Raw genomic sequence first — 25,213 nt, 5'->3', positions numbered from 1 at the left:
TTTGAAACAAATGCTGAATTCAAGCTGTCAACTACTTGCCAAGCAAGAAAAAAAAAAACACTAAGCAAAAGTAGTAATAGATATAAGGTCTCAACTTGGTTCCTTACCATGGGGCAGAAGTGGTGAGAGTGAAATTTTATTAGAAATAAAACAGTACATGTAACTAAACTCCACAAGGGTAAGGTGGTAGATTTGTATACACAAAGAAACTCACCCAGAACACACAGATGAACTGCAAATAGTTTTATTCAGTGAGAGTGTACTTTGCAAATATAGAGGACTTTGCATAATTTCCATTTTCCTTTGCAGCACTTAAAGATTCCTTCCATTTTACAAAACACCACTGAACTAAAATGAAAACATGTCTGTGAAAATGTATTGTAGAAATTAGAGCACCAACACCTCAGCCATTTTTCTCTGCTACTGGAACCAGCCAGACAAATGCTGGCAGCATCCCAAAGCAGAGAGACAACTTAGTCTGACTATTATATTGAAATGCTGCTTTTTGCAGAGGAGAAAGACTATTCTGCAAGAGGGATGAAGTTTTGAGGCTGTGAACTCATTTGTACAGATTATCTTCCTTTTTTGTTAAAATTACAACGGATTAGATCTCAAAAGGCTTTTCCAACCATACAAATTCAAAATACTGTTTACTGAATGTAAATCGGCATTTAAAATAATAATACTATGGTAAAACTGGATACAGAAACTCAGGTTAAATTATTGCACTCAGAACAGTTTTACCTTTACTGTGCCCAAGTAAATGTGTCTCACTAAGGAAAGTAAAAATGCAGTGAGCTCCTTGCAGTCAGAATGTAGATCAGTGATTTTTGGCCTTGGTTCCATGCTCCCTTTTGCAGGTGACTCGTTGGAGGAGGCTCCCATCAGGTCCTGGACTGCAGAGGAAGTCGAAGGGCCAAGTCTGTGAAATGACTCATTTCAGGTTGTTTGCTCCGCTTCTTTATGTATTCTAGGGTTTTCACCTAGGTTTGAAAAGAAAGGCATTTGGAGATTTTCAATGTCTTTTCTCATTTCATAGCCATCAGTTCATCTTTGTGAAGGGGTTTTAACCAGTCTCAGGATTTTCCCTAAATGTCACTGGTTTTGTGAGCAGTTGGTATTGCTTATTCCAGAGCTCATTACTACGTATATGTCAAATACCACTTTACAAGTTTTCACCAGGCAGTTCCTCCAGAAAATAAAAATGCAGTATTTCTCTTAAAGCTTGTTTTCTGTACTTAACAAAAAGTTAAGAACAACCAACACTTTCAGGTTCTTTAATGCTTGTCATGCTATTAAAATACTAGAAACATACACTGGAAATAAGAGAAGCTGCTTGTTCATTAAGAAGTATTTAGAAAAATAAGTTGTTGGGGTTTTAAGATAATTTTATTTTTTTAAGATAGTAGTTTGTAAAGAGATGAGGTTTATTCAGATCAAGAAAATGTTATCTTTCCCCAAATAAAGAGTGGAAAAAGATATTAAGAACTAAAACCTCTCTGCATTGTCTGTCTCCCTCCCTTACCATGGTCTTGGTGTCAGCAAAGCCATGCTTCTGAGCAAGATTCCAGAGACTGACTGAAAGCTGGTTCAGTCTGTTGTTTCGTAGGTCCCCATGAGCCAGGATGGTGTTAAAGAAATAGAATGCCAGCTGGCTCTGCCTCTTCACAGTCTACAATGACAACAAAATATATTCCTGTATTACTGTACACTCATCCCAAAATACGCAGCCTAACCTCACTGGCTTCTCTGAACTCTCAGAAGTTCAAAGGGGTCTCATTTTGTAACAAACAGCAATAGTTAACAGACATAAGAATACAGTTTTCATATTCCATTCAAAATGCAACAAACAGCAGTAGTTGTAAATCAACACAAGCTGCTGTAAATAAAATAATTACACAAGACTCCTACATCACACTTTGGCACAGCACAGTATGTAGGTCTGACGCATTTACAAGTACAGACTCCCTACAACTGCAGAGAAATCACCCTCCCACCAACCAACCTTGCACTTAGAGCACCCTAGCTGTAAATTTTTAGAGAAACCACTATCATCAATCTAAATTAATGCTACTTCAGGCTTTTTCCTCCCAGTCTATTCTACTTTTATTTATTAATTTAACCAAAGGTGTTTTTCCCCTGCTATTCTTTCACTGAAACTCTGGTGATACAAACAAATTTGCACCATATTTGTAGCTACTTCCCCTAAAATTACTGAGAAGGGACCTTAAGGAGCATAAAAGCAGTCTTCCCCCCACACAAAGCAGAGAGGATTCACTGCTGCATGATCTCTTGACCAGAAACAGCTAGAACTTTACAGAACTGTCCAGAACTAAAAATTTCCATTCCAGCACTGTCACATAAATGAAGCATTCTCTAATACTGTGAAAAGACCACACTCTGTTAACAATAAGATTCATTGTTCTCTTCCAAGTTCTCATTTTGGTGAAAGGATTTTATTGTAAGAAAAATTTATTTTCCTTTATAGCTTTTAAAGGAAATGAACCAACAAAAACACAAAATCATTAGAGCCTTGTTCATTTAAATGAGCAGCCAAGAAGATGAATAATAAAAGGTCACCAACAGTGAAGCAAACCAAATAACAGTGATTTTATGACCAGCTTTACTTTAGCACAATTAGAGATCTCTGATAATATTCTCATTGCTTCTATTTCCTCAGCAACAAGAGCTTCCTCAAACAACTATTCATTCTTACAAAGCAATTTTCTATCTCAATGCCTTTCGCTCAACAGAGCAAAACAAATGGTCCCTCTTTGTAAATACTGATGGACAGAGGATCAAATCCAAGGCTGAGGGGTAAAGGCAGGCCAAGCACCTATATCTGTGCTGCTTAGCCTTAAATCCAGTTTTCTATGCAACAACAGCCTCAGTGAACTGACACAAGATCTTCTTATTCAAAGTGGGCTTGAAAGGAGAAAGCAAACAAAAAAGGCCTTTCAGAAACCATGGGTTTCAAGCTCTTCAAACATTCCTACCCACAAATTCCATACAGGAGTCAGATGCAAAAGAACCCCTAGCATACAACTCACAGTTGTGAAAACTTGTTTACATTTCCTTTGAAGACCTGGTTGGACATTCTTAGCTGTGCTAGAATGGTTGTTTCTGCTGCTACTGTTCTGAAAAAGAGCTCCTGTTCCCTTTGCTGATGTGTACAGTGATGTAGAGGATTTGAGCAAAGGATATTTTCATCTTGCATCTCTGCCATTGCTCAAGGAAGGACAAACAGGATAGCAAAGGCAGAGAAAAGGCTAAACTTAGCACACTGTCCTCCTGATAGATATCACTTAACACATTCTGTATTGGTAAACACTCTGGGCTACTGTGCAAACAGCCCATCTGAAAAATTCCAACAAATCAATCATGCCCTAACTCTCTCATTCCAGGCCAGGAGCCACAAGATTTCTACCAACAGAAGCCATCCACTAAGGGCTGATTGGGAAGCTGTGGAAGGGTCCATTCTCAGGAACAGGCACATGAACAGAACAGTGAGTTCTCATTATTTCAGTAAACATCAGTCACTTGTCTTGAACATACAATCCATTAAGCCAGATTTGATCCCTTAGAGCCTCTGAATTCCAATCAAGAAATCCAATAAGCTGCCTAGAGTTTTCTTTATTTTCTATTGAACAAATATACTGAAGTCAGACTAAAGACCAAACAACTATCTCCTCCCTCTCTACCCCTCTCCTGACATCATCTAAGTGCCTGGGATCTGAAACTTTTATAATTATAGGTGGCTTTCATTGTATTTTCCCCAGTAAAAGACTAATTAACTGTGAACTCTCACTTTGCTCATGACAGAATTAGACATCATTAGGTGTCTCCACCACAAGCCTGCCTATGTCATGGTCTCACTTTCTAAACAAGTAAAAATACCCAATTTCCTGTTGTTATGAGGTTTGTGAAGCATTTGAAAAGACCAATTCCTGGTCAAAGGTGGTCTGTTTCTTCAACTCCAAATTACTTTTGGTTTTGTATTGAATCAAGCTAAGAACATACCTCCTCCTTTCCCAGGGTTTTCAGATGATCCAGAATCTGTGACACCACTGTTTCACTCAGTTTATTAATTTCAGCCAGGAACTTGGAGTCTCCTCCATACAGAGTATCATTGGAATCAACTGCAGAGATGAATTCAAGCTTAGGTCTGGATAAAGAGCTATACATTTATTTGCTATTAAAAACATCAGCTATTGATAGGAGACTACCTTTGGAAGTCATAAAATGATCCTCCTCCATGAAACACAAACAGAACTATGTTTTTTAAGTGCCTACCAGTTGGTTGCCTACTATGTCCTTTTGATTTTAGGAACGAAACACTGAGAAGAATCTTTTAGCTTAAAGCCAATCCTATATTCCTGGATACAGCCAGGCTCACAAGTATTTCCCCTAGACATAATGTTAAACAACATATGTCAATCCTCAGGTTTTCCACAGAGACAGACTCCCTGCTCCCATCACTTTAGAAGAGTATGGCCATCATCTATAATGGCAGCAGCACTGAGCCAAACAACTTGTGTTTTATTTAGCGAAAATAACCAGATTTTCAAAAGAAACTGCAGTTCTTTTTTTCTTCAAATAAACCCATTATTACCTCAAAGTAATGGGCAGAAATTCAAAGAGTATTTTCAGTTTCAAAGACCTTAAAAGATCTTTGGGAGGGAGAGAGCTCTTCAAGTTTTTACAGCTTATATAACTGTGATTTTAAACATGTCTTTTGCCCTAATTTATTTATGTTCTATTAAGAAGCTGGGTAAAAGAAATTTTTAGGTTTAAATGTATTTTAGGTAAAGCACAAAAGATAAAAGATAATATCCTGTTTCCAAGTAAACTTCATTTTAAGAAGCTAAAATACAAGGAGCACCTAGGAAAAAACCCTATTGCCCTAAAACCCAACTAATTTATATTTCCATGCCTGTCTCCATTAAAATCTAATTAACTTAAGATTTCTCATCTGGAGATTATGCAGCTATTTTGGTCATATAAAAAAACTGAGTAAAAGAAAAATTAAAAGTACACTTCCTTACAGAATCTGAACAGCAGATTTACTACAGAGTAGCCCTTCCACTGACAGCTGTTTTCTGTGCTGCTAACTGCAAGAGCTATTTTGTCACGGGTGGCAAATCTGACAGACTATTCACCAGAACTGCAGAACACATTCCAGGCTGCCCCTCTGTGAAAGTCTTGTGCAACTGAAAGAAAAAATCAAACCATCTTGGCCTCCCTGACTCATTAATCATTAAGAATGCTTTAAAAGATGTTTTATTTATTACCCTACCCTAATTTAGTAATCTATAATCAGAAGACAAATATTCATATTTTATAGCATATAAAATATTCTAAAAATTATTACAAAAAAGATGGCAGCAATTTTACAAAATGTAAAATCTTTAGAATTTTCTAGGTATTCTGAGTATTTCTGTAAGTTACTGCAATTTCCAAAACTGAAAGCCTGCCTTCAAAGCAGCAAATACATCATTTAAATAATGAAGACTAGGCTTTACATTCTGAAAACTGGAGTTGTTAATAAATGTGGATGAAACACCAACGATAAGTGTAAATCAAGTTGATACTCTGGACTTAAAAAAAACCCTTCATATGCATAATCTTTACTTGAAAAGTTCACATTTATAAGCATTTGCACCAATATCAGCAGAAGCAAACTAAGTAACCCACTCTGCACAGATTCACTCTAAAGAACAGACTGCACCTGTTCAGAACCCAACTCCTGGGATTATTCTAAATCACAATACCTGGAACTGAACAGAACAATAATCCATTCTGTGAGACTGACTGCCACCAGTCTTCATTAAGTGGCTATGGTGGTAAGACAATACTACAAATGTCCTGGTGGAGTGCAAGGAGCCAGAGCCCATCTTAGGTATTACCTTTATCTACATGGTAGATAAATGCTTCTTGAGTCATTGCAGACAGGAGATGCAAAACATTAGTATAAATCCTGACTTTGTCATCACTGTTATCCTCCCAAGTATAATCCTGGATCACATTTAGTAATCCTCGCACAAGAAACAACACTCCTTGTTCTGGATGGTCCTACAGAGAAGAAAAAAGATGGGTCAAAACTACACCACAACCCTGGAACAAAAAGAGGATTATTTGCAGTCATCCACTGGTGTAGAGTTGCAGTTTGAGCTCTGTAAAAGCAGTACTACAATATAATTAAAGCTGACACCTACTTTTCTTAAGTGTGCTTCTTGAAAATACTTTAATTTTTTTTTCCAGTTTCCATCTAAAATGCCCATTTGACCCATAATCAGAACATGATCCAGGCAGCTTCCACAGACAAACTTTGGAATGCTTTATTTTGTAGTCATGGGGGAACAGTACAAAATTAATTGTCAGCTTCTTAACATCTAAGCCTCCAAAATTAAACACTGAGTAGATTTCATTATTAAAATTGTATCAGTAAGCTGTAGTGTATTACTCATGTAATTATGAGTTTCAGAAGAACACCTACACTGGGAAGTCATTTACCAATCAACAATCTTTTCACATGAAATGAAAAGAAAGACTCTGCTTTACATAAGCTGGGAGATTTTACAAGCAGCTTTAATATTGCATCCAGCTAATTCCAGCTGGCAGTTGGATCAGTGGCACCAAGATACACAGGACAAATCACAGTCCACTGGGGACACTTCCTTTTGATCTTCTGTAAATAGGGAACAAAGTTAAGGAAGCTAGTTTCTGAATCCTGGCATCTCATTGCAAGTTATTTTTCATTACTGAATCCAAGAGATTGTATCAGTCCCTTCTTCAATCACCTGTTAATAATCCCAGTCCCTGACTCCTGCAGTCAGTGCACAGCAATGACACATCCCAGAGGCAGCTTCCCCTTCCCTTCTAATACAGCACCTCCATGTGTGTGAACATGCATGGCTTGGGAGACCCCTGCCACTGGAACAGGGGGAATCCACAGCTCTGACAACAAGGATTTGAACAGCACCACACTCTGTGCTGCTTCACCAAACAGGCAAAGGAAAAAGGAAGGAGAAAACCATAAGGGAGGTTTCAGTGAGGAGGAAAAACTCACTCTCTCCAAGAACAAATGAATACTTCAAACTTCTTTTTCTGTTCCTCCAGGTTAATTTACAATTTCCCCTCATCTTTTAGATATAACTGGAAATATTTCAGAGGGAAAATTACATCTCTCTCTCAACTTGACGGTTAGTTAAAAACTGGAAGGGCATAGAATGGTAGTACTTTGAGAAATATTCATCAGAAGAGGAAGATCATGCCAAAACATATCTTCTAATTATTGTTTTTACTCAAATGATTAGATGACCTATACCAAAGTAACTGAAACTAACAGGAACTATAGCTCTATATTTTTCCCCTCCTCACGTATTAGGAGTTTTTTGAGTGCTTAGCTAATAAACCAGTAAATGATCTTTACACAATTAAATGATGGTGGTATTTCATTCTACCCTAAATCCACTTCTAGTGAGAGGTGTTATTGAGAGTGGCAGTGCTGTACCTCCACCTCCACACAACTGTTCTGCCTCCCCATTCTGCATTGGGGTGAGTGATTTTGCAGCCAATGAGCAGAACAGTTTATCTTTTCACGGAAAATTAATCCTTGCACCTCCCATTCCAGAAGCCCAGTCTACTCTAAATTTTTAGTCAGGAAAATCAAAATAGTCTATACTAACCTATGTGCTATTCATACACACTCAACTTACCGGAACAACTAATAATGTGGAAAAAAAATTACAAAGGAATTCCAGGAGGAAGGCATCAGAAGGTCGCATCTTTCCATCTATGCTGATCATTTTTGGCACCTCAGGAACAAGGCTAACCGCAGCTTTGAAAAAAGCATCAGCTACAAAATAAAAATAGAGATGCTGTTACATCACTCCAGCTGTGATGGCAGCCATGCCTGTGATCCAGTGGCTGCTTTGAATTTGTTTCAAATAGATTATAGAAAATGAATGTGCTGAACTGTAGAGAAACCCAAGACTCAGCAGTGGTCTGATTCTTGAGAAATCTGTGTTAATTCAAATTACGCCATTTCTCCAAAGGAATTTCCCACATAACTCAAAACTTCTGAAGTTATAACTCTTCCCCTTTACCTAATAAGGACACACTATCATTTCACATGTATTGCATATATAATAAGAAATTAGCACATGATTCAAAATTGACTTATCAAAGAAATGCTTATGACAGGAGAGTGGGGAATCCAATGGGGGGAAAAGGTTCATGCTATCTTGTTCACCAATTCGTTCACAAAAGTCTGTTAAAGTTCTAAGGAAGTACCAACCATTTCCTATTTCTAATTATTTATAATCCCTAGAAGTAAAACATTAATATAGTATTCAAACCTGGGGTATTGCTGGTTACGTAGATAAAAGGACTTTTTCCAAGAATCACAATACAGGAACTAGAGAAACCATCCACCATTATAGCCTTGGCAGAATAGCTATTTTCTGCCAAGAAAATAGGTTTTTCATAACTCTTTATTATGTCTCTAATCTTACAAAAACAAAGTCCAAACACTAGAACATCTATTCCTCAGTTTATTAATATTCTTAAGTTAAAAGCAACTATATTTTCTCTCTTACACTAGAAGACCTCCTACACTAGAAGACCTCCCATATATGCTGAGTTCACAAAAAAAATTCTTACAGCAACATTGTTCTGCACTTTCTTAGCAACATTTCAGAATATCCAAGCATCCACATCCCACTCATGTTGTTGAGTCATATACTTCAAAACATCCTTCAGAATTAATATCTTGTCTTTATTTTACAGGAACAGATACCTAGGCTATGTAATCAACTTTTATCAAAGGCAAAAGAAGAATTCTTGGTGAAAGCCAAGAGGTGTTACATGGCTGGGATGGAGACACCACTGACAGGAAGGCATGGGTATTTCCAGGAGCACAGCTTGCTCTGGAAAAATTCATTTGAGACTCCAAGCAAATTTGCTAAATATAGTACCAACTGATATCTAATTTAAGCTTATGAGGAATACCAGAGAAACATGTGCTTTGGAAAAACTGTAGTTCTTCTCACTCTTGTGGAAGTGCTCAAGCCCTTCTGGACTTTTTAGTGCTTAGAATGCAGACCTCTTCCATCAAACTTCCATTGTCCTTCTTCCATTGTCCTTCCTTTTATTTTGCACATTTGTTTTGAGGTGAAAGAGTGTTTATTTCCAATGTATGAGTTTAGACAGCCAACCCAAAGGAAGCTAAGTAATCTTTCTCTGAGCTTTATTGAGGAAGGAAGGCAGCAGCAGCAGTTCATTCTAGCACAAGTAAATGAAACGCTGTCACTTCCACAGTCGTCTCAAAAAAAAGTGCAAAGTGCATGACCCACATCATCATACAATAAAAACATGTGACCAGACAAATGAAAAAACGTGCCTTAGAAAAGAGTCTGCGTACCAAAGTACCCATGTCTGTGCAGGGAATGCTCCTGCCTTCTGAAGTTATTTCATAACAGGACGAGAATGACCTGTGCAACAATCAGCGTCCACAGTGAAAAAGTACCTCACCCTAATTTACTGCTTGCTCTCCCAGCAATCACAATCCTTCACGTTCCCCTCTAAACGTCTGTCACAGTGCAAGCCCAAACCCTCTTATCTTCACTTTGAGACCATGAAATTTGATTCAGTTTACTCCTCCTGCCTCCTGCCATTGCTGTGAACGCGAGTTGTCTCGTCATCTGGCTCCAGAGCCACGAGCTCCCTCGGAAAACTCCCTCCTTCTGGGCTGCCCAGAGCAGCGCCTGGCTCCGCCACCACGGACCTGCCCGTGGTGCCACAACCGCCCAGAGCCTCCATCTGTGCCTTCCCTACCAACAACAGCCACACAGCTGCTGCTCCTGCGGCTGGCTCCGTGTGACTGCTGCTGCCGCGGCCACAGGGTCACTGCAAACCCCGCACACTGTCACTGCCCCAGCACAACGGGGACACTGAGGCTCTTGCCCCACAGTTTTAATCCTTGTTCCTTGCCTTTTCCCCCCCGCTTCCTCCACTCAATGCAGCAAGGCAAGCCAAAAAAGCAATAGAGCACAAAACAATTGTGTTTCATTTCGGTACGTCCAGAAGAATTGGTAAAGGAGAATGTGTACACTTTGCAGTAAGTCCTGCAAATCTGTGCTAACCATGAAATGGTTTTATGCTGGAACACTGAAGCACATTTATACAAGATATATGTAATTCTGCTTCATAAGAAGCAAAACCAAACCAAACCAAACCAAACAAACAAAAAACAAACAAAAACCCAAAACAAAAACAAAACAAACAAACAAACAAAAACAAAACCAAAAAACCCCAAAACATACCAATGCAAAGGTTTTTATTACAGACTGCAGAAAATGTCCTGTCCTTCAAGCATTACCATCCTGGCAGAGAGGTGTCAGAGTACACATTACATGCTCTGCGTTTGTCACAGACATGCTGTTTTTTCAAGTATGAAATGAGCATCAGTGCTTAATTCTGAATTACATTAATTATCAGGTTATGCCATGATGGTTTCTCTGTATCTTTAAAAGTCAATTTTTAAAACTATTACTGTAGAGATGCTTTAAAACAAAGCCAATACATTGCTTTTTCTGGCTTCCAAAAGATGTAAAGAACCACTTAAAAAGCACTGAAAACCACAACAGTCTTATGTTCTTGATTAAAAACCAAAAAGAAGATTTAAAAAGGCTTCTTCTGATGAAGGATGCTGTTTTCTTTATCTGCCTAAAGTACAGTACTGCTTCTGAAGTGAACCACTGTTAAACTGGATAAGGGGAGAGCAGCCTGTGCATTACAACAAATCACCATGATGAAGCCTTCCCCAACTGCTGTTAATATCTTGTGCAGTGCTCTGAACGTAACAGACTTCATGCTTCACTAAATTAATCCTTTCACAGCAGCTCCTTCATTTTGATTGACCATAATCCTATAAACCTTTTCCCCAAGCATACCTGCTGACCTTCAGGCTACAAAAAACTAACAGTCTTGGAAATCCAAGTCAGCACTTCCATAAATAGCCTCCTACAGAAGAAAAACCAAGTGAAATTGGTGTTGAATGTTCTGCTATTGACAACATTCGTGATAGCACATGCACACGTGTTTAATGATACCTACACACAACTATATGTACCTCCATATATTTCTATGCATCAATCTCTATATATAAAAATTCAGCTTGCATTGTATTTTCTGTACCTCTGACAGCCAATTAAACTGTATGAATTCAAATTTCAGGCAGGCAAAAATAAGGAGGAACAGAGTCAGAGATGGGAAAACAACTAAACTCCTTAAGTCTACCTTCAAAGAGCAAAAGGGAGCAAGTTTAACATACCTACCCAAAGTATTTTTAGTCATGGCTACAATTGCACCAGGCTAAGTCCACCCCAAAGGACAAAACCAGGGGCCATGCACATCTTCTGCATTCCACGCCACTTTCCTGTCTTACAACACTGTCAAACCTAATTTAATACTCCAAAGATTCTGCTTCCACATCCAACAGATGTTGGAAATTTAATGAAGCTTGTACTCCAGTGCAAAAAACTATCAGGAAGCAAGGTTAGAGGTTTTACTACCCTATTTTTTCTGTTAAATAAATTAATCCATTACTGTTTTGACAACCAAGCATTGTAAACATTTGAATCTCCTTCTTGTCACATTGGTGAGGTCACTGTGAGAGTTCTGCCACATTGCTGAAATGTGGTTTTCCCTTGAACTACTGCAAATTGTTCTCCATCTTAAAGATCTCTAAATATCACTTCCAATTCCAGAAACAACCAAGAACTCTTTGAAGGAAGAAACTTGAAATTAGGAAATGAATGCACTGCTGCTTGGTGAGCTGAAACATACTGTGTTAATCCACACTATTTCATACTACAAATTAGCTGCAGATAAAAGGTAATTATGTGGATGAAGCTTGGTAGAGCCAGTTTTAGGCACAGCTTGATTAAAGATTGTTACAAGGCATTAGAACTTTGGGAAAAAGGCATATAGAGGCAGAAGTGGAAGATCTGTACAGGGCCATCAGACAGTATCAGCAAGGACACTGGATACAAGATATTTTATTCTTAAGGTGTAATCAGTAAATGCAACACACACCCCACCCCGCTGCCTCCCCTCTCACCCAGAAAGAAAAGCAACCCAAAAACCAACCACAATTATGGCCTGCCTTTCTAAATTCTACATAATCCCTAAAGACTGTGAGGTCTCTAAAGGAAGCTCCACCAGTAATACTGAAAATTTTGAAGTAATAAATGCAGCAGTTAAATACTATAGTTTCTACTGTTCCTATGAGGAAAAAAAAAAAAAAAAAAAAAAAAAAAAAAAAAAAAAAAAGACACAAGGCTGGAAAGCCTGTATGTTTTCTGCAGAGAGAAATCATTCCTCAGATCCTCAGAAGTCTCTCAAGTCTTCCAAAGAACCAGCAAGACGGTGTTTAAAAGTAATTCCATTAATAAATACTTAGGTTTTAAAAAAACTTTTACTGTTTATCCTTATAGAAATGGCTCTTTAAACAACTAAGCTGAAAGATGACAATGAAAAAGGTCCTCATGAGGGCACACAACTTAAAAATGGATGGAGTGGATGGGGAAAGGAGAGAGAATAAAACATTTTCACGGTGGAGCAAAATAACTACTACTGCATTCCTTACGGTTTTGCAGAGACATGTCCTTAGGATGAGCTGGGAGGTGACAATGTTTGCAGACTGGTCTGGAACGTGACTGCAAAGCATCACAGATGGATCTCATGATTCTGGGCAATAAAGCGGCAGATGAACTCTAATATTAGTATGACATTTGGGGAAAGAAATAGCCCTTGCTATAACTGTAGAAAGAGAAGCTCTAAATAGGCTATTTACACTCATGAAATATTCTGGAATCATTATAGATGGTTTCCTAAAAACTACATCCTAAACAGTTGTTGAAAAGGCGAGGCGATTATTAGAATCACTAGGAGAGTAATGGAAAACTGAGGTGTCCTTGTATCATTTATATTGCTGTTGGGCATTCATACCTGGAATAATCTAATCTTCCCATTTCCAAAAGCACAAAAAGATAAAAAAGGTGCTAGGGCATGGAACTGTTTCCTTATTAGAAAAGTCAGTACTGACAGCAGATTCTTCAGGAACTTACCAACAACATTATCTTATAGAAAGCAAAAAGAAAATTAATCAGGAATGACTGAATTTTGGTCCAGCAGATCAGCTGCAGGCTCTGAGCCACTCACCAAACATTTAACAGAAGTGAATCCCTAAACATTAGACTTCCGAGTTGCAGGTAACTGTGGAACTCACTATCACATGAAGTTACAGTGGCCAAAAAGCAAAAATTGATTAAAAATACTAAATACCCAACGACTGGTCCAACTGTTTTATTAAATTCCATGGTCTGGTCCATACACAAGGTTTGTTGAAGGATGTATTAAATCACCTGCACCTGAAAGCCAAGAAGCATCATTCTACATTATTGTTTCCTTAATAGATGCTACGAGACACTTTCAAAAACAGGCTTGAAGACAGACTTGAAGAACTGACAAACTGATATAATGTACTAGTATGAAAAGCTTACAGAGACAGAGATGTCATCTCTCTTATATCATACAGAAAAGTGATTGGCTGGGATAAAGAGAGGAACAAGAAAAAGCCCAGGGAATGGGAAAAGTCTCCAGCTCTGGAAGTCCCAGATAACAGAAGAGCTCACAATTCTGTCCAAATGAAGCAACACTTAGCATCACTTGTAAGGAACACAGTATGACAGCATTCTTTTCCCAAAGCTCTTTTACTGCCTTCAAGGAAAGCAGTATATGAAGAGATAACACAGTCACCATGTACCATTCTCACCAGAGAAACACAAGCCAAGTCCTAGTATCCGTAATTAGGAAAATCTCTTCATGTTCCTATTTCTTTAAATTCTTTACCTCAAATTCTCTCTATTTATATTCTTCAGATCTATAAAGATTTCAGGAGATTAGGAGGAAATACTAAAAACTGTTATCTAATGGTACTGAGAAAATACTCTAAACCATTATTAGACTATGATTTAAAATTACTTATTAGATATTCTATACCATACTTTCTCCAGAGTGTGACTGAAGCCTTAGAGAACACTCATGGAAAAGTAACATTTTCTACAGTAGAAAAGAAATTTTCTTTGCAATTTTTTTCTTTTAGCCACAACTGGAAAACTAAACAAATACCCACAAGTGCATTAAGCACTGTATGCTTCAGAATTAAAATCTGCATATGCTAAGCAAAAAGGTCTGCAACAGTTTATCTGAGGGACAGACTCTCCATTTTATAAAGTTTAATGTTTTACAATATCCCAGTGAAATTAGTCAGACAGAATCAACTGAATTACCTTACCACTCAGCATGTTATTTCAAGTGAGACGAAGATTTCACAGCCTTTAAAACAAAAATGCTGCTTAACAGACATCACCAGAAAATTATGTCATCTCTACCCACCCGCTGAATGCTGTGACCAAACATTAAAAACCCATGCTGTCTCTTTTTTGACAGACAAAAGTAGCTTTTCCACAGGGAGAAATGTGGAATGAAATGTGTGCAATGAAAATCATACCTATATCTCAGAAGTCCAGAAGAGTGACACAATGGAGCACACATTTAATCTCAATTTAGTGCAAGCACTCCTGTTACAGAAAGCATGACCAATGAGAATTTATTATTCTCTGCTGGCAGCATGCAGTGCTTAGTGGCTCAGTTAAGAAAAATGAAAAGCTCATCTCCACAAAATCTGGCATCTTCCTTTCAAAGGTGGGCTCTTAGTAGGCTCTCCAGAGATACAACCTATGCATCTATTCATTCAGATAAAACATTCTAAACATAATTATAAATTCATTTCATTTAAAGCAGGTCTTGGGATCTGGAGACAAAAGAGACAGCAGTCATTTTTAATACATTCCGAATGTTCCCAGACAGATAGGCATCAGTGTATTAATGCCAGAGTTCCATGAGCCTATAAACTCACAGTTCTGACCCAACTTCATTAAAAGAAAATCTATTCCACAAAAAATTACAATTTTTTAATACTGAAGTATTTGGATGAGTTCAAACATTTGGTTTGATTAACAATGTGGCAAATCCAACCAGCAAGGCTGGGATGGAGGAAATGGAAGCAATACGGAAGAACTGATGGTTATGACTGCTGCCCCGTGAAACTGGGAATAAGGCAAAACTCAAACTTTTCCAGCTATAAGCAGATTAGCTGTGGCTCTCCAGTTGCTGATAGCTTATCAGTGCAGTCCTCAGACTCATAAATTCATTTATTGTTAGCACCTGCACATCCTCCTTTTCCAAGATAGAGAAATCTCCCTATTGCCAACAAAAGTAGTGGAACTCAATTTTGTTATGTGTTTGTGTGAAAGGTCAGCTCACTGAAACAGCTGGACTCCCCATAGAAACTTAAAATTGAGATAAATCCAGGACTTTACTTGCTACAAACACCAGTTGGAACCTTCCAGGAGGAAGTGCATGCACAAAACTCATGCATGCACCACTGCTGACTGAGCTATTGGATCAGGTACATTACCTTTCAGCTTTATTTCTCTTCACAATTTTGAACCAATTAAGCTAATTCAAATCAGCATGAAATAAAAGTTACAGAAAAAGCACAGTTTCCCTTCCTGGACTAATGCTATCATTAATGGCACACTCTTAAATCTTCACTTCATGCTGCATTAGTTTTAGTAGATAAGAGTCTAATTGGCACTGGTTAACTCAGTTAACTGACTGGAGTGAAATTTGCTGTTATGAATTAATCAGTACTTCTTACTTCTTACTCATTCATTTGAGATACAGATTAAACTGTGTGAAAAGTAACTTTCAAGGACACATTATATGACTTCAGAGCATCAATATATGGAAAGAGAGTTCAGAAAACATGTCCCAAGACACTGCCTAACTGTTTAACACATGCTAAATTACTCATGCAAGTTACATGCCTCTGAGTAAAAATGATACCCAAAATAGTTTTGCTAGGGGAGCAAAAGAGTGAATAACTAAAACCTTGGTAAATGAAGTGAGTTACTGAACATCAGTTTTGTTCTTGCTTGATTTTAACAAAAGCAGAGATGGACCAAATGCTCCTCTCTACAGCTTGTGGGTCTAAAATTCAGGACAGTATGGTTAATAAATATACATTTCAGAGACTGAGTTTATAATACTTCGCAGATTACTCTGCCACCTTAAAAGATTTCAGGATGAGGATCCTGGTAATTGTTTAGTGAGTGCACTGTACTCATGTGTCAAACAACAGCTATGCACATTTGTAAACCCTCACACTGAAAAATATGGACAACTGTTGGGCCCAGGAGTCTCACTCAGAGAAGAACTGGATCACAAAAACAGTGGAAAAGCAGTTTATAAGTTGAAAGATATTAAACCACAGAGTGGGTCCCAACATGGTCAAGGAATAATTCTCAAAGACCAAATATTACAGAAAAACTGCTTCCAATAAGAGAAGCCCTGCAACATAGCAACAATAACAAAAATTGACATACAGGATAAGGTAAGTTGGCCAATTAAACACCATAGGGAGAAAAAGTGATTCCATTTTATGTAAACTCTGAAAGAAACTGCACAGTGCTAATTGCACAACAATAGACTTTGCAGATCTTTTATTTGCACAACAAACTTGGACACAACAGTCAGCTTTACTCTAAATCCCTCTGCTTTGCTGTATGGGCAACATAGCCCAGCCATTCAAAACAAAGAAATGTAACAGGCACCGTGAACTAAAAAGTCTTAATCAGCATCCTAAGTCAGCTTGTTTGTGCAGCTGGGAACTTGCTGGTAAATGCAGAGCTTGAAAAACAAGCTCTCGTGAAGAAGCACAGAGCTAACACAAAGAATTAATAGCCACCACAAAAAATGTTGCAAAGTAGTCCAATTTATTACCCTTACAGCTCCACTGGAAACGTGAAAAAGGAAAAGCATTTACTATTGGAGAGCAGACATTTAAAGCCAGGATTAAAATTGTAAAGCAAAGTTGAATGACATCACTTTTAAAAGGAAAAGAAAAATAGTGCAAGCAGTTAGAAGTATCTGAAGACATTTGGAATAGACTGACTTCCATTTGTAACATGAATGCCATCATATCAAATGTGACACAGACTTAATGTTCATTCTGATGCCAGAATAGCTCCCATTTTTTTCCGCAGATCACTTTTTGTCAGAATCTCCTATTACTTAACACTGAACTAACAAGATGGCTGAAAATGTGCTCAGGCACATTTCAATCAATAATTCAGATCCAAAAAAAGAAAATATATTTTTCAGTCTTCATATGATCTGGTATTATGCCACTGTTTCACTCTGATACAGTGGCACATTTTCTTGGCTAAGCATTTATCATGCAGGTGCTTTGATAACAAGTTTCTGCTGTCACTGACCTAACCTGGAATTCTTTTCCAGCTGATCAGTGAATTTTGTCAGCCTGTGAACTACTACACGGATACTTTTTTTTCCCCCCTCCCAATTATTATAAAAATTATAATTTAATTATAATTAAATTAAAATAATTTGAGATTGGAGTGCTCGCATAATTATGCAGGAGAAAAACTTTCACACTTTCCATAATTCCTAAGTCATTTAGGACAGCCTACCTCATGACCAGGAGTATGTCAACTACAATCAGCTGTCTTGGCTCTTGAGACCACATTGAAGAGCTGCTTTAATAGGACATGGTTTTGCTTTAACAGTGTTTCAAACAGAGCTGTATCGTAATTCCATCATAAATATACATATGACTTAGGGTATCAACCAAGTTATTATTCACAGTTAGAAATATTTCTGAAATAAGAGAGCCATTAAGTAGACAAATTCATGCCTTACCTTGTGAAAGGCACTGATTTGCCAGAGCAACCTGTCCGGAGTGTAGATACAGATTAAGACGTGTGAAGATACTGCTCAGAGATGGAATTGTAATGAAGCAGAAGGCAACACAAGCCTAAAGTAAATATAAAAAAAAATGGATAAAATTCCTATCTCAGACTTATAACAATCTTAACTGATTTAATACAGAATTAGGAATCAAAATCTGTAAATCAGTTTTGGGAAATATTTTCAATACAAAGCAAGTATTACATGAAGCCCCAAATCAGAAATTTTAAATTTCTAATGAGTACTTCAATAATTATAATTTTTAAAAAATTGTTACTATTACTAGATAAGCTGAAAACTGACTCTGTATGACTGTAGCTCAAAGAGTTCCTCTCTCCTCAGGTAATCACCTTTCAGCTGAAGACCCAAAGCTAACTAGAAAAGCAGATTAGTGTCCTCAGGGAGAAACCATCTGTCCAAGTGGTCAGAGCAGGTGCCCTGTGTGCACAGGGAGGAAGCAGAGGTAACCCAGGTACAGCCTATGGGCATAGCCCAAAATCCTGCATGGAGCAGGAGCCCCAAGCAGAGAGAAGCTGCCCAGGGTCAGCCCAGCCACCTTCTGCCTAGGACACCACACAGGTGCCATGAACTGGAGTCCATTGGACACTCAAATAGCTTCCCACATGGAAGCCAATGGACACACCTTGGGTGCCACATTTCAGATTAGAAGAAGGGAACGCAAGCAACCTGGATATCCTGTGATGGCCTATGCACAGGTCAAAGCACATTTGCCCATTTCTATATAGACTCAGAGGTACTAAAGCTGAAAGGAGCACATTATTTGAAATTCAAATCCTGATTTCAGCATATCAGTACTGATCCTATAAGACAGAAGTCTGAATATATTTTATACCCCATCTCCCATTCTCACTGTGACTGAGTTACATAGAAATTTGGCATTTTATTTCAAATATAATTTGAAAATCTGAGCTTTCCAGAATTTACACAAACATCTCTCTGGTGAACCTTCTTTTGGAGAGGGAGTCAATCTTGCTCCTCTTTTTCAGCACAAAGCTGCTGTTAGATGGTTTGGGTCTTTTTTTTTCTTAAACAGCAACATTTGGCTTTAGAGAGGAAAGACTACTTGTAATTAGAGAAAATGGGACTACTCACAGTGTCAAAAATACTAACATACTGGTTTTGCAAAAATTATAAACTTAGGTGGCAGCAGGCAGTATTACCTGCAAAGAAAGCAGGCTCAGAGTTTATTAGTCAGACCTACCCTGACAAATGCAGCAGTCTTTCTGGAATGATTTCCTTTCATCACCCTTCTGGTTTCCATTGCTAGTTGGTTCACAGACTGAACACACAAAACAAAAGCAAACCATTAAGAAAAATGCACAGCCTCAGCGGCAAATAACAACCTGCACATTTTACTGCAGGCATTTAGAGAATAGCCAGTCCAAAGGAACCCTGATACAGTGTGTCCCCACTGTACTATTTGCTTTTTACTGGGAGAATTTTAGTGACTGTTCCTGAAAGCAAATATGACTCAATTTGTGAAAGTAGACTTGTTTTATTCAAGCCTTTAGCTTATTCTTTCCTTCCCAGCTATAGAGTTGTCACCTCCTTGCTAGCATAAAAATCATGATTTCTAGCTAATACAGATTAAAAAACCATAAACCAAAATAACAAAAGGATTTAAGGGAAGATACAATGTTGCTAAGGAATCAGATGCAGCAATTTAGTTCACCTCGTTCACCTGTGACTCAATACAGAAAAGAGATTAACCTTCCCAATCACAGCAGGACGCTGCCTGGATCTGCAGCCAGACACAGTCTTATCTTTCCTAGATGGAGAATTACAGAAGAGGCAACCCAAATTCTGAATGCACAGAAGTGCCATTTATTTTATTATACATGAAATCTCTTGCAAGATAGCCCATTTTCTTTGTTGCAATAATACCATGCATGCTGGTCAAGCAAGAACTTCGGAGTGTTTAGGGGATAAAACCAGAGATGAGATCAAAGTTCACTTTATAAACATCTGATTAAAACATTTCAGATTTATTTTGCCATAGACCAATAATCTGAGCAGGGAATGAGAGAACTGCAAATATATCCCGATTTATTAAGGAAATGTAGATAAACTGTGGCTTACATGAATCAGCTGCACTAGAACAGGCTCCAGATTGCAAAACATTGACCTGGCTTCAACATAGAAACTCAGCTGTTGTTCAAAGTCATGGCCAAATGAAACCTATAAAAGAAAAAAGGCCCCTGGATTCACGACTGTAGGCCTTAAATCTATGTAAAATTGCATGCAGAAAAATCACAAAAGTCAAAATCCCAATATACTGCTAAGGAGAAAACTCAGCAGTAAGAATAAACAGCAGTCAGAGAATCTCTGTTCTTTTAACTGTCTGCAATACTTGAGCTTCAGGGAAACATGAAAGTTTTATTGTTTGGTTTTGATTTTTTTGTCTATATTCCACATGAGAGTCTACTTTACAGATCAGGTATTTTTCAAGAAAACAATATTTAAATCCTAGATTTGTGAAGTGTTTTCAAAACTAGCAGAACTCTTGATTCTTTATGGGAGAGACAAAGGCTTGGTTTGACCATACTTAGAAAGCAAGACAAAAAACCCCAGAAAAACAGAAATATATCTGTGAATCTGTATTCAGATTCCTCTAATCTCTACTTGATAAAGGGCCTCAAACAGAAAATAGCATTTTTCCTAATTAGATAAACCAGTAAGAAAAGCAGGTTGTCCTGGGTTGTGAGTATAAGATGTGCACTAAGTATTCTATCACTATCCTCATGAACTGTTGAATCCAATTGTTGGAGCAGTGCTCTCCCCAGGCCCCCTCCCTCTGGGTGCCTTCAGTTAATGGCCCATCAATGCCTTGCCCATGGCTCATAGAGAACTCCCTCCGGGAGCTATCTCTCTTTAATGGGCCATCAAGGAGCCCCTGTGGGACTCATCATCCCATTGGGAGATGATCCAGCCAGGGGGAGGAGCCAAGCGTTCTCACCTGGATATAAGCTGGGATTTGGGACAGTACAGGCAGCTCTTACCCATTGGATTTCTAGAGGACCAGAGCTACCAGACCTTTCTATGAGATCACTGCTTCAGGAAGACCACCTCACTTGGACTGCTTCCATCACCCTGCTCAGGTTGTATTCTGACTCTGTCAGTGGTCTTTTGTATTATTACATTTATTTTATTTTACCTTTTTCTTCTCATTAAATTATATTTCTGACTTGAAGTGTCTCACTTGTTTTGCTTTCAAACCACTACACAGGTTTTCCTTGAGTTTGGTTAATAAATATATGCTTATACAGTATGGCAAAAGCCTATAACCTTGCATTCTGGCAGGAAAGAAGTTAAAAAACAACCTTTGTGTGAGAACAATCCTCGTCCAACCCTGAATATTTAAAAAAAACCTAAGTGCTGTCAGCTGGAGTGTCTCAGCTGTCAATTAAAAGCAGAGTGTGAGGAACAGTCTCCAGGCAGTCTAGGTTTATGTGTTCTACTGCACTCTTTTTTTCTGATAGAAGTAAAGGTTGCATTATTTATTATTTCTCAAGACACATTCAAAAGAATTTTTTTAAAATTAAAATAAAATTCACATTTAATCCATACAGTGAAAGATCAAAGAAGCTACACCGGAAAACAAAGGATTGCTTCTCACATTACAAACAACTGTCTTTGCTTTTCCTCTATTTGTACAACTGCTGCTTCTTGAGTCCTAGTCTCAAGAAAATTTAGCCAAAAATATAAGTATTCCCACCAAAAAGACTGACTGTAAGGATGACTGTAATTTTTCCCTCCACATCTTAATGTGTGCTGGTTTAAATTCATAACTAGTCATTTTGCTGCTATGGGATTTTTTCCCCCTAAACCAGGACTATCAAGACACATCAAGTTTTGTGCAATGCAAGCAATCCTCCTAAAGGAAATTATGCTATATTATACTACATGTAAAGCTCAATAAAGCAAAATTACATTAGAACAGTAATTGGCAAATCCTTATAGCTGAAGAAGCAACCATCTAGAGTAAATCCACAGAACTGCAACGAAGAACAAAGAGGGCAAGTAGACAGAAAGCCCATCAGCTCTATGTGGAAGAAAAAACAGGCATTGAGAGTAGTGGTCAGAGAACACAAAAAGCTTGAGCAAGCCTCCCTAAAATACCCTGACATCTCAAAACCAACAGAGATCAACAAAGGATTTATTAGAATAAGAGGGAGGGATGGGTTAAAAACTAATTTCAAGACAAAGCACCGGAGGTTCTCCTGGGACTACTCATATAATGATACAAATTATCTTATTTCTAAATTAAGATAAACAGAGTTAGAATAATAAAAAAGTTACACTCATTTTGTACTTTTGAAAGCTGGTATTGGTTCCATTTAGAGCTAAGCAGTGGAACTTCCTTCCCATAAACCATGACCTCTCTGATGCTTCAGGGGCTGTTTAACTTTTTAATACATGTTCTGTTTTAGAGGAGATTCACAAAACTAGCAGAAAATATGATTAAATGAACAACATGCATACTTCAAACTTTAATCTTGTACTGTATCAGCTTCAGCACTGTGACACCTCTTTGAATGCAGACACACTTACTCCACTGCCTGTGGTTTTCAGTGGTCTGAAAGTCAGAGACGGGGTTCTGATTCAGCCACACAGCCACCTACTTCTCATGGAACACAAAAATCTGAACTCTAAGGTGCACCCAACAGTTGCACAAAATTGTCACTCACCATTTTTATGAATCCATTTATCAAAGACGCTAAAATTCTTTTCTCATCCTCAAGTGTTAGAGCACTAGAAAAAAAATTTGGAGTAAATTTTAGAATATTATTTATCCTATTTATCTATAAAGGTTCAAAAATATGTAATATTTTATAAATTTTTCTGTATAAAACAAATTTTAATGTGAATATCACCAAGTCAGCCATGAACCAAACTAAATTCCAGATGTAAAAAAAAAAGTAAAAATTGCTGAGTGTCTTTATATTCTCTAAAAAACTGACTGACATGAGGCGAAAGAAGCTACACTAATTTTCTTCATTGTAGCAAACAAATGGCTTCAGTCTTGTGTTGCAACATGAGAACTTGAGTAAGAACTAAGTTTAAAAACCTAAAGAAATTAGTAAGTGCATTCTTAGAAGAAAGTTGTCCTATTTAAGGAGTAAAGCTTTTGAAATACCCTTTAAATATTACACAGTGTATAACATTAGTTTATTGTTTAGTTTGGGGTTTGTTTTGTTTAAGGTTTTTAGTTTTAACTAACCTTGCCTCAGAATTTAAAAAATAATTAGCTTCATCTTGCGACAGTGCTGGTTTTCCCTGTTTTGGTAAGAATTGAACTAAACTGGTATGTAAAATAGAGTCTCTTTTCAAAACTATCACACATACCTATTCTACACCCAGAGTCCAAAATCTGATTTAAAACAAATTTACATCACATAATAACCGAGTCAGTCAAACCTGTTTCATGAAAAATGGATGAACAGAAAGTTAAATTACAGGTTGGCTCCAGCTTTGACCTTTAGTGTATCAGTTACCAATTTCCAACTCAGGCACCAGATGGGAAGAGAACAATAGTTTTACTATACAAATTCAGTAAGGGAGGAAAGAAAACCTCAGCATGATTAGTTCATTAGCGCATCAAAAAGAGTCAACTGATGGCCTCTGAAAGGCTCAGAAGGCTTGTAATGAGATCTCCAGGTCAGTAATAGGTTTCCAGTTCAATTGTGAATCAGATCCCTACCAGTCTAAAGGCTGTTCTCCAACAGCTGTTACAGGGGTCAGCGAGCCCCACACAATGGGCTGGGAGTTTCCTGAGCCAGGAAGCAAAAACAGATGCAGGAGTTACTTAAAAATAAGTGGAATTTATGATGATTTACACCAAGAGATGTACAACCATCTTAGCTCAAGGCACTGCTGGTTTAAGGGATTTTAAAGGTCCCAGTAAACTTCATATTGTTTTGACAAAGTGTCAGAGGAAGCATCAAATATGGATTGCTATAAACTGCTTTATTTTTTTAATAAGCTGGTTTAGGTACAATATATTGTTCTATTTAAAGGCTGAAGTGGCTTTTAGTACAACATACAGCCAAATAAAGTACCCTAACCCAAAATAAAGCACTCTAGCTGGTATAAATTTGAATTATATACCAAATCTCTTTATTGACAACAAATCTTGCATTCATGGCCTATCAAGGATTTGAAAGTTTTAAGTTCCTTTGCAGCATCTGCCATACTAAGAGGCTCTGGGCTCAGAATGGTAAAAGAAACTGTGCCCTTACAATTCAACCCAAACCAGAAGGAAAAAATGGTTTGTCCTCCTGAGAGCTAGAATTTGCAGCATTGTGATCCTGGCTCTGTTTTCAGTCAGACACAGATTTCGGTGTGATTTTTGCAAGTTACCTACAAACCACAATGCTTTCCACACTGCACAACTGCTACTGAAACAGTGGGAGGGTGCAACAGGGCACAGGGCATCCCAAACAACCTCAGCCCCTCAAGGTCAAGGGCAAAATAGAAAAGAAGGAATTAGGGGAAAAATACAGATGGTTCAACAGCTTCTCAGTTCTAGCTTTCCCTATTAAAGTTCCTAGAGATCTTCCAGGTATTCTTTTTAAGATTTCACACCCCTTTGTAATGGCTGAAAACAGTGACCCACAAAAAGGTATAACTGTGTATGGCAATCTGTGCTTTAGTAGCTACACATTCATTTGAATCTCAGAAATAGCTTATTATTCACTGTAACTCAAAGATTACATTGTTTGTACTCCCAAAGTGTTTTGAAGATTGGATTGTAAAGTGTCTCTGCTTCACTGGAAAACTACAAAACCACTGCTACTTCCCTTTTAAAATTCTGCTTCAGTATTCAAAATAGAGCAGTAATTAAAGAGCAAATGGTACATGCTGCTACTTCACTGCACAGCTCTTCCCTCAGCACTAATTGGATTCATATCTTAATCCACCTCGAAACAAACAGCCTCAGAAACATGAAACCACATCAGGCAGCCCAACTTTGCATAAATGAGAGCTCACAGTAGAAATTCCTCTTACTTCACAGAATCATGCATCGTCTTACAGATATGCAGGAGAGCATTGAGTATAACAGGATCCTTTGTTGACTCCTGCTGATGCCTAGAAAAAGTTTTAGAAAATGTGATGAAAAATCCTGCTCTGTCAAAATGGAAAACAATGACTAGAATAACACCCCTTTAATGCAAATTTCAGTCACCAGCACTGTATGACACTGCACAAATTTAAGGCAATTTGTGAACCACAGGAACACCATTGATCACATGGTTAATATGTATATAATTGCAAGAAATATTATCGTAATATA

The 25,213-nt window shown here is 37.8% G+C and overlaps 1 protein-coding gene across 4 annotated transcripts in view; it reads right to left on the bottom strand.

The window, feature by feature from the left end:
• Positions 1–228: 228 nt before the first annotated feature.
• Positions 229–25,213, bottom strand: part of VPS35L (VPS35 endosomal protein sorting factor like) — a 47,009-nt gene continuing 22,024 nt past the window's right edge. For 2 of the 4 annotated variants that reach the window (XM_066329622.1, XM_066329625.1), the window contains 10 exons: positions 24,928–25,008; positions 22,608–22,671; positions 19,999–20,097; positions 19,121–19,198; positions 17,851–17,965; positions 7,719–7,858; positions 5,907–6,072; positions 4,021–4,139; positions 1,526–1,672; positions 229–983 (listed from right to left, as the gene is read on the bottom strand). In XM_066329622.1, coding sequence (XP_066185719.1) covers positions 885–983; positions 1,526–1,672; positions 4,021–4,139; positions 5,907–6,072; positions 7,719–7,858; positions 17,851–17,965; positions 19,121–19,198; positions 19,999–20,097; positions 22,608–22,671; positions 24,928–25,008 — 1,108 coding nt within the window. In that variant the 3' untranslated portion in view covers positions 229–884. The remainder of the gene's footprint in view (positions 984–1,525; positions 1,673–4,020; positions 4,140–5,906; positions 6,073–7,718; positions 7,859–17,850; positions 17,966–19,120; positions 19,199–19,998; positions 20,098–22,607; positions 22,672–24,927; positions 25,009–25,213) is intronic. The other 2 variants (XM_066329623.1, XM_066329624.1) reach the window with 2 other exon arrangements.

This window comes from Sylvia atricapilla, chromosome 15 (genome assembly GCF_009819655.1).
Source record: "Sylvia atricapilla isolate bSylAtr1 chromosome 15, bSylAtr1.pri, whole genome shotgun sequence".
Classification (NCBI taxonomy): Eukaryota; Metazoa; Chordata; class Aves; order Passeriformes; family Sylviidae; genus Sylvia; species Sylvia atricapilla.
The sequence above is the reverse complement of the archived record's forward strand: the minus strand, read 5'-3'. Positions and strand labels throughout refer to the sequence as shown.